This window comes from Chiloscyllium punctatum, chromosome 5 (assembly GCF_047496795.1).
Source record: "Chiloscyllium punctatum isolate Juve2018m chromosome 5, sChiPun1.3, whole genome shotgun sequence".
NCBI classification, from domain to species: Eukaryota; Metazoa; Chordata; class Chondrichthyes; order Orectolobiformes; family Hemiscylliidae; genus Chiloscyllium; species Chiloscyllium punctatum.
In genome coordinates, this window is record NC_092743.1 from 7,610,197 (window position 1) to 7,626,287 (window position 16,091).

Here is a 16,091-nt window from a genome sequence, read left to right on the forward strand (position 1 = left end):
ATGGCGACCTTATACACTTTTGACTGTATTCCTGCACTCGACTACGTGTGACAATAAAATCTGAAGACCAGCAGCATTCACAGGACTCCATGCATGGTCAGACTTACTAAGACCACCCAGGACCGAAATCTGCACCAACTTGGGGAATAATGTAACTGATGCCACAAGAAAAATAGAATCAAACCCATTAGCAGGTTCTAAGAAAGACGTTCATACCTGAGACACAGGCTAGATTCTGCTTCAGCATTTACAGGAATATTTTATTTTGCTTTGGGACACTTAGACTTTCTATACTCATTCTGAGCAATGGGAGAGGTTTCAGTTCCATCGTGAACAACAAAGTGAACACTAGAACAATCAAAAAGCTCAGAGACAGCGGCATTGATTTAAACTCCCAGCTGAATAACAAGTGGCAGAAGGCAGGACCAGAGGTAATGGGATCAAAGCTCGGGGACTCTGGCTTTCTCAAGTTCAAAAGTAACCAGATAGCAACCTCTGAACTCTACAGGGTATTCTTAATGGCAAGGATACAAAGATGATAAAGCTAAAACAGGATAATGGACAAAGAACATCAGTGACAGTGCAGGCAACAGGCAGTCAACCAGAAAACAGTACAGTAGAGCAAGAGGCCATTCAGCCCAGAACCTGTACTGGCTCTTTTCAAATTAATTCATTTAGTCCTTCTCCACATATTCCAAAATCCTTTCCTCCTTAAAGTATGGACCCTATTCCCTTTCGGAGGCTACAATTTCCATGGCCTAATAATCCAGAGGCCGTGGCTAATGCTCCAGTGACACAGATTCAAATCCCACCTTGGCTCCATGTGGAATTTAAATTTAATTGGTAAATTCTGGAACTGCATCAGGGAAATCTGCCAAATTAGCAGGTCTGGTTTACACGTGACTCCAGGCCCACAGCAATGTGGTTGCCTCTCAACTGCCCTCTGATATGGCTGAGCGAGATGCTCAGTTCAGGGGCAATTAGGGAAGAGCAACAGATTTTGGCCTCGCTGGCGACATCCACACCTCATGAAAGAACGAAAAGAACAACATCCGGAATGTACCTCTCACTCTCACAGACAGTGTGGCCCAAATCCTAACCACTTCCAGTTCCACACAGAATGGCTCTCACCATGTTGCGTGGTCCTTTTGCAGTCATCCCTGAAAACCTCAAATCTGTTGCTTTTGGCTACCAGGCTCGTCAGCCACTGGAAACAGCTGTTGTCCATTTATCCCTAAAAATAAATACTTACGTTTCTACTCATAAGGAGAATAACTGAAAAGAATATAGCTGTGCAGGGCTCATCAAAACGTATATGGTACAAATGACTGGTTAGAGCCCAAGTGCAGGCATCAGAACATTCTCATCCTTCCACAGCGTGTGGGTGTTGCCAGCAAAGCCTCACTTTGCTCCTGAACTGAGCACCTCACGAGGGGCCATTTCAGATACAACCATATTGCTGTGGGATCTGGAGTCACGTCCAGGCCTGGCTCGCCAACAGATTGCCTTCCTGCATACACATTTAGTCAACCAGATGGGTTTCAGGTGGCAATTGACAGTAGTTACGTTATCCTGTAAAGCCAGCTACGTGCTTATTGAAGTCATATTTTTCTGACAGTCAACAGCTCCATGGCTGGCTTTTAATTCTATTATTACTGAAGTTAAATTTCTCTACCTGCCACGGAAGGATTTGAACTGATGTCCCCAGAACATTAGCCTGGGTCCCTGGATTACTAGGCAAGCGTCAAGGGTGCAATGGGCTGAAAATTGGGTGATGGGGCCTTGCAGATTTGTATGGCTTTTGATCCACTGTGACAGTCAGTCACTCCTGGCTCTCTCACTTCAAAACAGGAGTGAAAACCTTACCTACAATGACATGACAAAAGCGAGGAGTCAAGGAGACATTACATTAGCAACAACAAAGTCCAAAGGGGGACACATCAGTGATCCTGACTCAGCCAGCTATAGAGCCACAGAGAAAGGAAACAGACCCTTCGGCCCAACCAGTCCATGCTGACCACACACTCCAACTAAACTACTCCCACCTGCCTGCTCCTGGCCCATAGTGCCTCAAACCTTTCTCATTCATGAACTTATCTAAACGCCTTTTAAGCACTGTAGATTAGATTAGATTACTTACAGTGTGGAAACAGGCCCTTTGGCCCAACATGTCCACACCGACCCGCCGAAGCGCAACCCACCCATTCCCCTACATTTACCCAACACTACGGGCAATTTAGCATGGCCAATTCACCTGACCTGCACATCTTTGGACTGTGGGAAGAAACCAGGAGGAAACCCAGGCAGACACGGGGAGAATGTGCAAACCCCATACAGTCAGTCACCCGAGTCGGGAATTGAACCCGGGTCTCTGGCGCTGTGAGGCAGAAGTGCTAACCACTGTGCCACCATGCCGCCCATGTAGTTGTACCTGCACCCACCACTTCCTCTGGCAGTTCATTCCACACAGGAATGTGTGTGGAAACCTTCTCCTCTCACTTTAAAAATATGCCCACCAGTTTTGAACTCCATCACTCACTCTTGGGAGAAGACCCACTTCATTCACCTTAGCTATGCTCTTTTTGATTTTACAAAACTCTAAAATGTCACCTCCTCCACCTCCTACGCTCCAGTGAAAGATATCCCAGTCTTCCCAGTTGATTTTTAGATGTCAGACTCATAGTACGGAAACAGACCCTTCAGTCTAACTTTGGGGCGGCACGGTGGCACAGTGGTTAGCACTGCTGCCTCACAGCGCCAGAGACCTGGGTTCAATTCCCGCCTCAGGTGACTGACTGTGTGGAGTTTGCACATTCTCCCCGTGTCTGCGTGGGTTTCCTCCGGGTGCTCCGGTTTCCTCTCACAATCCAAAAAAAATGTGCAGGTTAGGTGAACTGACCATGCTAAATTGTCCATAGTGTTAGGTTCAGGGGTGAATGTAGGAGTATGGGTCTGGGTGGTATAGGCTTCGGTGGGTCGGTGTGGACTTGTTGGGCCGAAGGGCCTGTTTCCACACTGTAAGTAGTCTAATCTCATGCCAACCAGGTTTCCTAAACTAAACTAGTACCACTAGTTTGGCCCATACCTCTCTAAATCTTTCCTCTTCATCTATCTATCCAAACGTCCTTAAATGTTCCTAACAAGAGTGACTGCAGGAAATAGGAGGCCATTTAGCCCTTTGAGCCTGTTCCAGCATTCGTTACGATCATGGCTGACCGTCCAACTCAGGTCCCAGTTGTTGCTTTCTCCTCCAGACCCTTTGATTCCTTTAGTCCTAAGAACTGTATCTAACTCCTTCTCGAAAACATTCCATGTTTTAGCCTCAACCACCTTCTGTGTCAGAGAATCCCACAGGCTCCCCACTCGCTGGGTGGAGACATTTCTCCTCACCTCAGTCCGAAATGGCCCACCCCGTATCCTTAGACTGTGACCCCCTGGTTCTGTACGTCTGAGTCATTGGGAACACCTGGCCTGTCTTTACCCTGTCTCGTCCTGCAATAGAGGCTTCCACATGTTCATCGCTTACTGGGTAAAGCAAAATATACTTTTCAATACCTTAAAAAGATTTAGTTGATTGCAAAACATTTGGAAACCACCCTGAGGTACAAATGCTGCTCTTTTCTCCTGTCGGTTGTACAAAGATGACAAACTACAGCAGGAGAAAAGTTGTTTAGACACAGTATCTCACTTTCTTTTCCCTTCTTTCATTATGCTCTCGTGATTGCTGTGAATGTTCCATTGAATCAGACGTGTGGGAACCAGCTCCCTCTTGATGAAGCTGTTCATTATGGAACTCTCAGAACTCCATTTGTTCAATGCTGTGATTTAAAATTGATATCAAATGCTGACTGATAAATTGTCTGCCTTTCAGCATATTTTCAGGACTGCACCACGAGCAATTTCTATGCTTCACACTCTCTGTACGCAGGACTTTGGAAACGTGTTGTCATAATTATTCTGCTTCAATTATTAAAGTGGAAAATTGGCTATTTTCCACTCGGCGTCTCACAACAAGCCAATGCGTCACATTCAGGTCAAATAAACACAATCTCTGCTGCATAAGCAAGGAGTGTAGTGCACAGAGGCAAATTATTATTAAACTCTGAAGCTCAAGCAGACAAATTGGAATAGCCACTTCGATTTTAATTTTTCAATTTGTTAGTTGTCCAGAGGGAGTCACGTGCAGCAATTTATACATATTTTAAGATCATTTATTTTTGAGCTTGTATTTTTGATTTCAAACTAGTGGCATAAGGGTTTTCTGCATCTAAACATCTGCTTTACTGGAGCCACAATGATTTCTTTTAAAACAGTTTGAGAGAGATCACCTTCAAGAACTAACAGGCTTTAGTCTAGCTCGGGAGAATTAATGAGCAAATCAATTACACAGTTTTCCAATGCAAGGTTCTGGACTTTTTAAGTTTAAGGGAAACATCCAATATTGTGGGGCAAATCTGTAGGACACTTGGCTGAAACTACATGTGTAAACCAAGTGCTCAAGTAAGGGAGAGCCAAGTTAGATTTATTAAAAATATGCTACGTCATTATATGGAGTTTAGCAATAATTACAAACTAGAAGTGCTTGAGCAAATCCCTGAAGGGGCTATTTGAAACTGAGCAAGTTTAAGCTCCAATAAAACACCATTGGGTTTTTTCAGGTTGGGAGCTGAAGCTAATTAAATTTAGTACTGCAGAGGGGATGGAAAAGGTGATTCTCGCTATTATAAGTACCGTAAGGGGATGTTTTGGGATCTGGAAAGGAGTATTTTTTGGAATATATAAAGGAGTTATTTGGTTTAAGGGGATTAAACGTTTCCCTCGATCTTTTACATTTGTGTTAGATATAAGTAGCCTGGTTTAATCTATTCTATATTCATTGCTTTTACGTTACAAATTCTTGTTTTATTATTAAAATCAAACCTGCAGCATTGCATGCTTGTATTTCAATGAGACACAACTCATTAAAACCAAAACAAAAAACACCCCCAAAAAATGATCTATCAAGGCACATTCTGATGTGGGATCTAAGATATCCAGCAGAAACATCAGCCAGGATCATAACAATACACAAGCTCACACTACCTTTTAAATTCTATGAATGAAATGTCTTTATAAAAAAAAAATCGTTACATGCAAGACTAATTATTCTACGTTAAACCCTTGCCCAGCATCACTCAGTTGGTGAGAAAGTACAAAGCATCCACTGGAGAAGCATCTTCACTTGTATTTTATTAAAAGAACTCTCTCCGGTCATAGAAATCTTCATTAATGAAAAAAGGTCAAGTCTTTTGTGAAATCCAAAAACGATTTAAAAGGGATTTCTTTTTCCAACTGCAACAGCTCAATTTGCAATCAATTGCTAATTCTAAATTAACACACCGAAATGTTAATCCATACTTGTAAGTAACTGACAAACTGGGATTAGGCATTTCATTGCATTTCCAGCACTGGGCAAGTCTATTCAGCTCAGCTGGCTTGTGAGAGTGGGTCCACTCCCTGTCACCAAATCCTTCTAATCCATTCTCCCCTGTGTGTTTCTCTAGCTGCCCCGCCCAGTGGTTGCACTGGGTACTGCAGCAAATGCAGACAGGCCGAACCCCACCCTGTGGCCAGGCTCCCCATCCCCAGTTGGCAAAATGGTGCATGATCGATGAGGTGAACACTGAGGCATACGACTGCCTTCAAGTCAGCATCTGAATAAAAGTCCTGGAAGCAGAATTAGGCCATTCGGCCCATTAGAACTATTCCACTTTTCGATCATGGCCGCTATGTTTTTGAACCCCATTCTCCTGCCTTCTCCCCGTAAACCTTGATCCCCTGATTAATCAAGAACTTATTTCACTCTCAGTGACTTGGCACCCACAGTCCTCTATGGCAATGAGTTCCAGAGTCACCACCCTCTGGCTGAAGAAATTCCTCATCTCAGTTCCAGAGGGTGGTTCCTTCACTTGGAGGCTGTGCCCTCAGGTCCAAGTCTCTCCTACGGGTAGAAATGATATCTCCACCCGAAATGCACCCATCACAGTCACTCAATTTCCATGTTCTCATCATCCTCTGAGTTTAGAAACTCCATCGGAGGTCCTGACTCAAGTTTGGGAGCAGCTCCTTCATGACCCAGAGCCCACAAGATAGCTCTGGCACAACAGTCATCACCTCCAGCTCAGGAATGGGTTTAATCAGACACGTGCAGCCAAAGTTATCGATTGAGCAATAAACTGCATTTATGCATCGCCTGCATTGCTGCACCATGTTCCCCCAATATGCTTCAGAGGAGCATTCTTAAATAAAATTCGACAGGGAGCCACATAATGGGATGAGGGTGCGGGTTCGTGGGGGGAGAAGAGGTGGAATGAGTGGGATGAGGAGTTAAGCTGCGGGGGAAGAAGATGAGCGTGGGGCGGGGCAGAGATGAGCGGGGGGGGTGAGATGAGCGGGGGGGCGGAAAAAAGCTAATGAAAGGGGAGGACGGGGGTAGATGGTAGGGGGTAGATGATAGAGGGGAGATGATGAGGGGGAAGGTCACGGGAAGGTGTTGGGGAAAGAGAACTTCAGGTAGACTCAGATGAATAGCATGGTAACAGACCCTTCGGTCCAACCCATCCATGCTGACCAAATATCCCAACCCAATCTAGTCCCACCTGCCAGCACCCGGCCCATATCCCTCCGAACCCTTCTTATTCATATACCCATCCAAATATGTTTTAAATGTTGTAATTGTACCAGCCTCCACCACTTCCTCTAGCAGCTCATTCCATACGCGTACCACCCTCTGTGTGAAAAAGTTGCCCTTTAGGTGCCTTTTAAATCTTTCCCCGCTCACCCTAAACCTATGCCCTCTAGTTCTGGACTCCCTAACCCCAGGGAAAATACTTCGTCTATTTATCCTATCCATGCCCCTCATGATTTTATAAACCTCTATAAGGTCACCCCTCAGCCTCCGATGCTCCAGGGAAAACAGCCCCAGCCTGTTCAGCCTCTCCCTGTAGCTCAGATCCTCCAGCCTTTGTTCTTGGGTGTAAAGGATTGAAGGGTATAGGGACGGAAAGCAGGAACAGGGGATGGAGGCGGATGATCAGCCATATTAATATTGACTGGTGGAGCAGGTTCAAAGGGCTGAATGGCCTACACCAGCTTCTATTATTGACGTTTCCACAACAGCAAAGAGGGAGGCCACTCAGCCCTGCGTACCTATGCTTGCCTGCTGTAGACAGATATACTGGGTGCCCATACAGTTCAGAGGTCGACCATTTGGCCCCACTGAGCTGCTATCCCTCCCACGTTTATGTTTTTCCCTGTGAGAAGGTCCACTGTACCTCATTGATGAAGTCTCCAATGTCGCCCGGGTGAGGAGCTGCTGAACGGACTGGATACTGAGGTTCGGCATGGATTGGCCGCTCATCCACTCGCCGGATCCCCATGGGTTTGATCGCGTCGGGCTCCACCGCGTCGGGTTGTTGGAGCTGGCTGAGGTCATAATCCTGAGGGCAGATACAACGCAATGGCTCAGCGGGGAGTCACCCTCAGGCAGTGTCCCACTGCGCTCCCTCGCCCCCCCACTCCCCTCAGTCTCCCTCGCCCCCCCCCACTCCCCTCAGTCTCCCTCGCCCCCCCACTCCCCTCAATCTCCCTCGCCCCCCCTCGCTCCCCTCAATCACCCACCCCCCTCGCTCCCCTCAATCACCCACCCCCCTCGCTCCCCTCAATCACCCACCCCTCCTCGCTCCCCTCTCCCACCCCTCCGCATCTCCCTCTCCCCCTCAATCTCCAAACCCCCCCACCTCCCTCTCCACCTCAATCCCCCAACCTCCACCACCTTCTCTCCCTCTATATCCCAACATTTCCGCTACCCCCTCCCTCTCTGCACCCCCACCCCCTCACTGTGAACCCCCCCAACTCCGTGAAACCCCTTAATCCCCGCCCCCCTCTCTCCCCGTCCCCTCTCTCTGTGACCACCCCCCACACTCCCCTGCCCCCCTCACTTCCCCCACCCCCTGTGTGAACCCCTTCACTCTCTATGCCCCCCACTCAGCCCTGTTCCCTGTCCCTGTGACCCCCCCTCACTGCCTGCCATCCCCTCACTCCCTGACCCAATTACTTTCTTAACCCCACGCCACTCGCGCTGACCACTTGTTCCTGACACTGTCCCTATCGCTCCGACCCCTCCCTCACACTGACAGACCACCCCCCCCCCCGCCCCCCCCAACCTCACCTGATCTTCCTCTCCGCCCCCCTCTTCATCATATTTCAGGATGTTGTCCCTCACGTCATCCTCTGGGTCAATGAGTAACTGCTTGGCTTGCCGTTCCTTGTCACGTCTCTTCATCCAGATGACAAACAGCAAGACTAAGACTGGAAGGAAAACCAGAAAAATAAACTTGAATTGTGATCGCACCCATCGCGAACCTCTCTTTCTCCCAGAAGGTTAGGCGTTGTTGGAAATCCCTTCCTCAAACAGCACCGGATGCAGAATCTGTAAAAATCTTTAAAGGCAGAGGGAGATAGATTCATGCGGACCCAAGGGGAGGGAAGATTATTGGAGGATGTGCAGAAAGGTAGAATTGAAGTTAAAAATCAGATCATTCACGATCTTACTGAATGGGAGAGCAGGCTTGAAGGGCCGAAAGGCCTACTCCTGTTCCTTGCTTATGTACTTGTGTAACCTCTGGACGCTCCAAAGTGTGGGGTGTGGCTGGACGTGTGTGCACTGATCAGAAACTGAACTGGACTGGACTGGCGGCTATACTAATACAGTGGCTACAACTGCAAGTCAGTAACTGGAAATCCAGCAGCAAGTGCCTCACCTGCTTATTCCCCCAAACTCTTCCACAATCAAGCAGTGGATACTGAAACAGTTGCTAATTTTAAATTGGAGATAGATACATTTGTGTTAAACAAAGTTATTAACGGCTATGGGCCAAAGGCAGGTATCTGAAAGTTGGGTTACAGCTACAATCCCATTGGCTGGTTGGAACACGCTGAAGGGGTTGAATGACCTAACTCCTGTGTTCCCATGTCCACCATCTATAAAGCACGAGTCAGTGTGTGATGAGTGGTCAGATGCCTGGATGGGTGCAGCTCCAACATCACTCAAGAAGCTTGACACCATCCAGGACAAAGCAACCCTGTATAACTTTTATCAGGGATATTAGGGATGGGGCAATGAATGTTGGCCCAGCCAGCGATTCATATGTCCCATGATAGAATTGTGAAAACAAACTAATTCTGTGTGCAGTGACTGTTGTGATGTGGTCAGCTAATTTGCACAAACAATAATGAGAACAACCAGGTCAGCTATTTCAATGCTGTTGACTCAGGGTAAATAGTAGTCAGCACATTAGGATGAATCCCACGCTCTTCATTCTACAGAATGGCTTACATAAGAACGTTGCTGTGGGTCTGAATCAGACCAGGTAGGGACAGCAGATTTCCCTCCCTAAAGGACATTAGTGAGCCAGATGGGGCTTTACAATAATAGATAGATGGTCATCATCCCCGAGACCAGCTTTCAATTTTGGCTTTATTAACTGAATTCAAACCCCACCGGCCAATGGTGCAGTGGTACCGTCATTGTCCTATCGTCAGGAATCCCAGGCTAACGTTCTGCAGACATGGTGAAATTCGAATTCAATAACATCGGAAATCAAGAGCTGGCCTCATACTGACCAGGAGTCCATCGCTGATTATTGGAAAAACCTATTTGGTTCACTAACGTCCTTTGGGGAAGGACATCTGCCATCCTTACTCAGTCTGGCCTACATGTGACTCCAGACCTACAGCTATATGAACAGCCCTCTGTTGGGCAACAAATGCCAGCAAATAAAAAGACACCTTTGCACTATCGGAGTTCAGGCCTCAGGAGCAGGGTTTGGCCCTTTGGATTACCACAGACACTATCACTACACCATCAATCCTCAAAATAACTGTATTACGTTTATGAAGGTGGAAGATTGGGCTGGTGGAGGGGGCAGGCTTGGTTTTCCCTTGACATAGCAACAAAATGTGCTCCCTGAGGACTGCAACAAGTATGGCATGCTGGGATTGCTGTTCTGTTTGTGGAGATGAACACAAACTAAATACTACCCAGCTAGGTGCTGAGGGTGCTATACTATGGTCAGTGAGCTGCCTTCTTGAACCGCTGAAGTCCATGTGCTGTAGGTTGACTCACAATGCCCTTAGGGAGGGAATTCCAGGACTTTGACCCAGTCACACTGAAGGAACGGGCGATATATTTCCAAGTCAGGATGGTGAGGGGCTTGGAGGGGAACTTGCAGGGGGTGGTGTTCCCATGAACTTGCTGCCCTTGTCCTTCCAGATGGAAGTGGTCGTGGGTTTGGAAGGTGCTGTCTGAGGATCTTTGGTGAATTTCTGCAGTGCATCTTATAGAGAGGGTACACACTGCTGCTACTGAGCGTTGGTGATGGAGGGAATGGATGTTTGTGAATGTGGTGCCAATCAAGCGGGCTGCTTTGTTCTGGGTGGCATCGAGCATTTTGAGTGTCGTTGGAGCTGCCCCCATCCAGGGCAAGTGAGGACTATTCCATCACACTCCTGAGTTATACCTTGTAGATGGTGGACAGGTTTTGGGGAGTTGGGAGGTGAACCACATTGTCAACAGCTGGAACAATTGCCCTTAAACTCTCATGGGGTTGAATGCAAATACTTTGTCACTTCAGCATTTCAATTCCCCTGTCACACACCCATGGATAGAGGCCTTTCGGCCCATCCTGTCTGTGCCTGTCATCAAGCATTGATCTATTCTTGTCCTGCTTTCTAGCGCTCGGTCCATAGCCTTACATGCTCTTGGGTTTCAAGCAATAATTTAAATACAGTGCGACCACCCTGTATCCGCAGATTCGGTTTCAGTTACCCATGGCCCGAACATATTACATGGAACATTCCAGAGCCAGGGAGCAGGGGGGATACTGGGAGGTAAATATCCCATTCAAATAAAATACTATCAGGGGTTTCGGGTTTCCCATGGTAGGTCTTGGAATGTGCCCCCAGCGGGTACGGGGGAATCTGCTGTATGAGGCAAATGTTGTGAGGATTTCTGCTTCCACCAGGCAGTGAGTTCCACTCTCTGGATGCAGCAAAAACCCAACTGGGATCTTCTGGATTGATGCAGTGGGTGATTCAAGCCTTGATTATTCATGGCCTGACGACATAGAGAATCATAGAGACGGACAACACGGAAACAGACCCCTCAGTTCAACTCGTCCATGCTGACCAGATATCCCACCCGACTCTACTTCCATCTGCCAAACCCTTTTCTATCCATATACCCATCCAAATGCCTCTTAAATGTTGCAATTGCACCAGCCTCCACCACATCCTCTGGCAGCTCATTCCATACCCGCACCACCCTCTGTGTGAAAAAGTTGCCCCTTAGGTCTCTTTTATATATTTCCCCTCTCTCCCTAAAACCTATGGTCTCCTTCCTATCGGAAAGATATTGTGAAACTTGAAAGGGTTCAGAAAAGATTTACAAGGATGTTGCCAGGGTTGGAGGATCTGAGCTACAGGGAGAGGCTGAACAGGCTGGGGCTGTTTTCCCTGGAGCGTCGGAGACTGAGGGTTGCCCTTATAGAGGTTTACAAAATAATGAGGGGCATGGATAGGGTAAATAGACAAAGTCTTTTCCCTGGGGTGGGGGAGTCCAGAACTAGAGGGCATAGGTTTAGGGTGAGAGGGGAAAGATATAAAAGAGACCTAAGGGGTAACTTTTTCATGCAGAGGGTGGTATGTGTATGGAATGAGCTGCCAGAGGAAGTGGTGAAGGCTGGTACAATTGCAATATGTAAAAGGCATCTGGATGGGAAATGAATAGGAAGGGTTTGGAGGGATATGGGCCAGATGCTGGCAGGTGGGACTAGATTGGGTTGGGACATCTGGATGGCATGGATGGGTTGGACCGAAGGGTCTGTTTCCATGCTGTACATCTCTATGACTCTATGCCCTCTAGTTCTGGACTCAGGGAAAAGACTGTCTATTTATCCTACCCACATCCCTCATGATTTTATAAACCTCTATAAGGTCACCCCTCAGCCTCCTACACACCAGGGAAAACAGCCCCAGCCTGTTCAGCCTCTCCCTATAGCTCAAATCCTCCAACCCTGGCAACATCTTGGTAAATCTTTTCTGAACCTTTCAAGTTTCACAACATCCTTCTGATAGGAAGGAGACCAGAATTGCACACAATATTCCAACAGTGGCCTGACCAATGTCCTGTACAGCTGCAACATGACCTCCCAACTCCTGTACTCAATACTCTGACCAGTAAAGGAAAGCATACCAAACACCTTCTTCACTATCCTATCTACCTGCGACTCTACTTTCAAGGAGCTATGAACCTGCACTCCAAGGTCTTTTTGCTCAGCAACACTCCCTAGGACCTTACCATTCAGTGTATAAGTCCTGCTAACGTTTGTTTCCCCAAAATGTAGCACTTATCTAAATTAAACTCCATCTGCCACTCCTCAGCCCAATGGCTCATCTGATCAAGATCCCATTGTAATCTGAGGTAACCCTCTTTGCTGTCACAGGGAGGGGAGAGAGGAGCCAAACTCTGGGAATATGACATCAATGAGAAGGCTTAGTGGGTACTCACTGAGTAGGATGATGATGCACAGCAGAATGGCGATGATAGCCCCAGTCCCCAAGCCAGCCGCAACTATTGCCTGGACTGATGTACAGTCGCCATTTTCATCACAGGGACACACCTTGACAAGGAGGTCAGAGGTCGCAGACATAGGAGGGTTTCCAGAGTCCATGATCATGATCGGCACTTTATAAAGGCCATCGTCGAGGGTTCCAATCTTCAGTCTCAATTGCGCGTAATCACCTAAACACAACGTAACGAACTGTGAGAGAACTCATTGGTATACTATTAGCAACCCCCGCACGCTCCCCCACCCCACACACCCCGTTCCCTCCACGCTATACAAATGCAGGGGGGCTTTTTGTCACAAGACTGTGTAGTGTGACGTACTCCTGACAGGAAATGAGGAAAGAAAAGACAGGCATAACAACTTGGTAAAATAATTACATTTTAATCTCAAGTGGCTTAAGGGGTATGGTCAGTCAAATGCAATTGGACAGGAAGCCACAATAATGCAGAATGTTTTGAGGTTGAGTGGGTGGGGGGTGAAAGAGGAGAACTTGGTGGTGTAGAGATAATGCCAGTTGAAGAATAATACACAGGCCCAGTCTTATACTCTAGAGAGACAAGTTCACACCTCACCACATCCTCTGACCACTCAGCGGCTCTAGGGCAGCACAGTGGCTAAGTGATTAGCACTGCTGCCTCACAGCGCCAGGGACCTGGGTTCAATTCCAGCCTCAGGGGTGACTGTCTGTGTGGAGTTTGCACGTTCTCCCAGAGTCTGCGTGGGTTTCCTCCAGGTTCCTCCCACCAGCCTGAAGATGGGCAGTTTAGGGTGGATTGGCCATGGGCAATGCAGGGGTACAGGAATGGGATGAGTCTGGGTGGGATACTCTTCAGCAGGTCGACATCGACCCTATGGGTCGAATGGCCTGCTCCCGCACTGTAGGGATTCTATGATTCTTCTGTGCTTCTAACGCGGGATGGACAGTAAATACTGACCCAGCCAGCAATGTCCACACGCCATCAGTGGAAAAAAAAATTAAAATCAGTAAATAAACTGGAATTAAAAGCTAGCCTCAAGTGATGGCAACACAAGCACTAGAAGCAGGAGTAGGCCATTCAGCCCCTCGAGCCTGATCACCATTCAATACAATCATGGCTGATCTAGTCTCGGCTAGTCTAGTGAGATTAACCTGGAAACCTTGTAACGCTCTGGGGACCCGGGTTCGAATCCTAGCACAACAGAAGGTGGAACTTAAATTCAATAAAACTCTGGACTTGATCTTAATGATTGCCGATCGCTGTAAAAACCCATCTGGGTCACTAATGTCCTTCAGGGAGGGAAATTTGCCATCCTCACCTGGTCTGGCCTACATGTGACTCCAGATTCACAATAATGGGGTTGACTCTCAATGCCCCCTGGGCAATTAGGGATGAGTTATAAATGTTGACCTAACCAGGAACACCCACAGGAGAATAAAGAAACGAAAGGCATCCATGAGCTTGGTCCTAAGATGAGGTTTTAGGGGATCAGCATCTCAATTCCCCTGCCACACACTCACGGATAGAGGCCCTTTGGCCCATCCTGTCTGTGCCTGTCATCAAACATTGATCTGTTCTTGTCCCGTTTTCTAGCACTTGGTCCATAGCCTTGTGTGTTCTTGGGTTGCAAGCAATAATTTCAATACAGTGCAACCACTGTATCCATGGAGTCAGTTTCAGCTACTCATGGCCTGAACACATTACATGAAACATTCCAGAACGAAGGAACGGGGGCTGTGGGGAGGTAAATTTCCCATTCAAAACGAACGGGTTCGCTACTGTCAGGAGTTTTGGGTTTCCGCAGTAGGTCTCTGAGGAGTGATGGGAATCATTATTGCTCAGGAGGGTGGACGGGGGCAGAGATCCTGGGGGATTATAGCAAGCTTACGGAGATAGGGGTTTGGTGAAAATGTTAAAATTTGAGAGCGGGAGCCAGTGCAGATTAGTGAGTACCAGGATGAACAGTGACAGGGCCTTGGCCTGTGTGAGAATGAAGGCGATGGGAGACTGTTTGAGAATGTATTGACCTGGAGCGCAGAGTGCAGAAAGCTAAAGGGAAGGACCCCAGTGGGGGAGACGACGCAAGATTTAGTGTGCGTTTAACTACCAGCAGTTAAAACACTAATGCAGCCAATTCAATATTTACATGCAATAAGTAAAACAAGTGGGAGGGGGCTAAAATTAACATGGAAGTGGCCGGGGTGGGGGGAGTGGAATAAAGCATTTTAATCCTTTTTTCCCTTTCTCTCTAAAGACATTGAGAGCACCGATGGGCACTGTGTGCTGCTTCTCCAGTGTCACCTGGGCATCAATGTAACTGGGGAAGAGGGGAGAGATGACTCCTCCATGACCCGCTGCCAGCACCAGTTTATCACCAGCCTGGGCCAGGCCCAGACCCAAGGGGAGATCCCTCTGATCCGCCCCCCACCCCTCGGCACCAGGTGCCCAAAGATCAGGAACTGTGGGGCTGAAGTGAAATCAAATCAAAAGATCTCTCAAATGATTACAGGGGTTGGGGTGGGATTTAGTGTGTGCACTTTTGTTTAAATATAAGATAGTTGCCTGAAAATCACCTGATGAAGGAGCAGCACTCTGAAAGCTAGTGCTTCCAAATTAACCTGTTGGACTATAATCTGGTGTTGTGTAATTTTTAAACTTTGAGAAAGTGAGGACTGCAGATGCTGGAGGTCAGAGTAGTGTGTGTGGTGCTGGAAAAGCCCAGCAAGTCAGGCAGCATCCGAGGGGCAGGAGAGTTGATATTTCGGGCAAAAGCCCTTCATCAGGGATTTCCAACGAAACGTTGATTCTCCTGCTCCTTGGATGCTGCCTGACCTGCTGGGCTTTCCAAGCAACACACTCTGATTTTTAACTTCATTCACCCCAGTGAAACTCTATCACCTCCACATCATGGCCAGCCCTGAATCAACATAACAACCTAATCACTTCAGCCAGCCCCTGACCCGACCTCTACTGAGCAGAGCAGGGTGGCAGGGTGGGAGAGCGGTGGGTGTTATGAGAGGGAGCAGCCTTATATTGGCCACTGTTGCCTTCATATGGACACTGTGCCTATGGTCTTCACAAACCAGTATCTGGGGACTGAAAACGCAGGTGTCTGCTCAAACTGAAATCTATACCTTACACCAAATAGCATGAAGGTGCTTAAGGCAACCTGCATTGCTACAGCACCTCTCGCGACATCTCAAAGAAGTAATTCTTGAAGCTCAGTGAAGGTGACACAGGTGCACAATTCGCACACAGGGACCAGGTACACTAATGCTGATCCAGGGATGAATGCCAGCCATGAATATCAGGTAGCTCCGCCCATTCTTGTCGAGTTAAAAATCACACAACACCAGGTTATAGTCCAACAGGTTTAATTGGAAGCACTAGCTTTCAGAGCGCTGCTTCTTCATCAGGTGGTTCTGGCGCTTCGAAAGCTAGTGCT

General features: G+C 47.6%; 1 protein-coding gene across 1 annotated transcript in view; it reads right to left on the reverse strand.

The window, feature by feature from the left end:
* The window catches only part of LOC140476719 (cadherin-2-like), a 181,833-nt gene that overhangs the window by 5,940 nt on the left and 159,802 nt on the right, over positions 1-16,091 (reverse strand). Inside the window, exons 11-13 of the mRNA XM_072569539.1 lie at positions 12,608-12,841; positions 8,210-8,349; positions 7,314-7,478 (exon numbers count right to left, since the gene is read on the reverse strand). Of these exons, the coding sequence (XP_072425640.1) occupies positions 7,314-7,478; positions 8,210-8,349; positions 12,608-12,841 (539 nt within the window). The remainder of the gene's footprint in view (positions 1-7,313; positions 7,479-8,209; positions 8,350-12,607; positions 12,842-16,091) is intronic.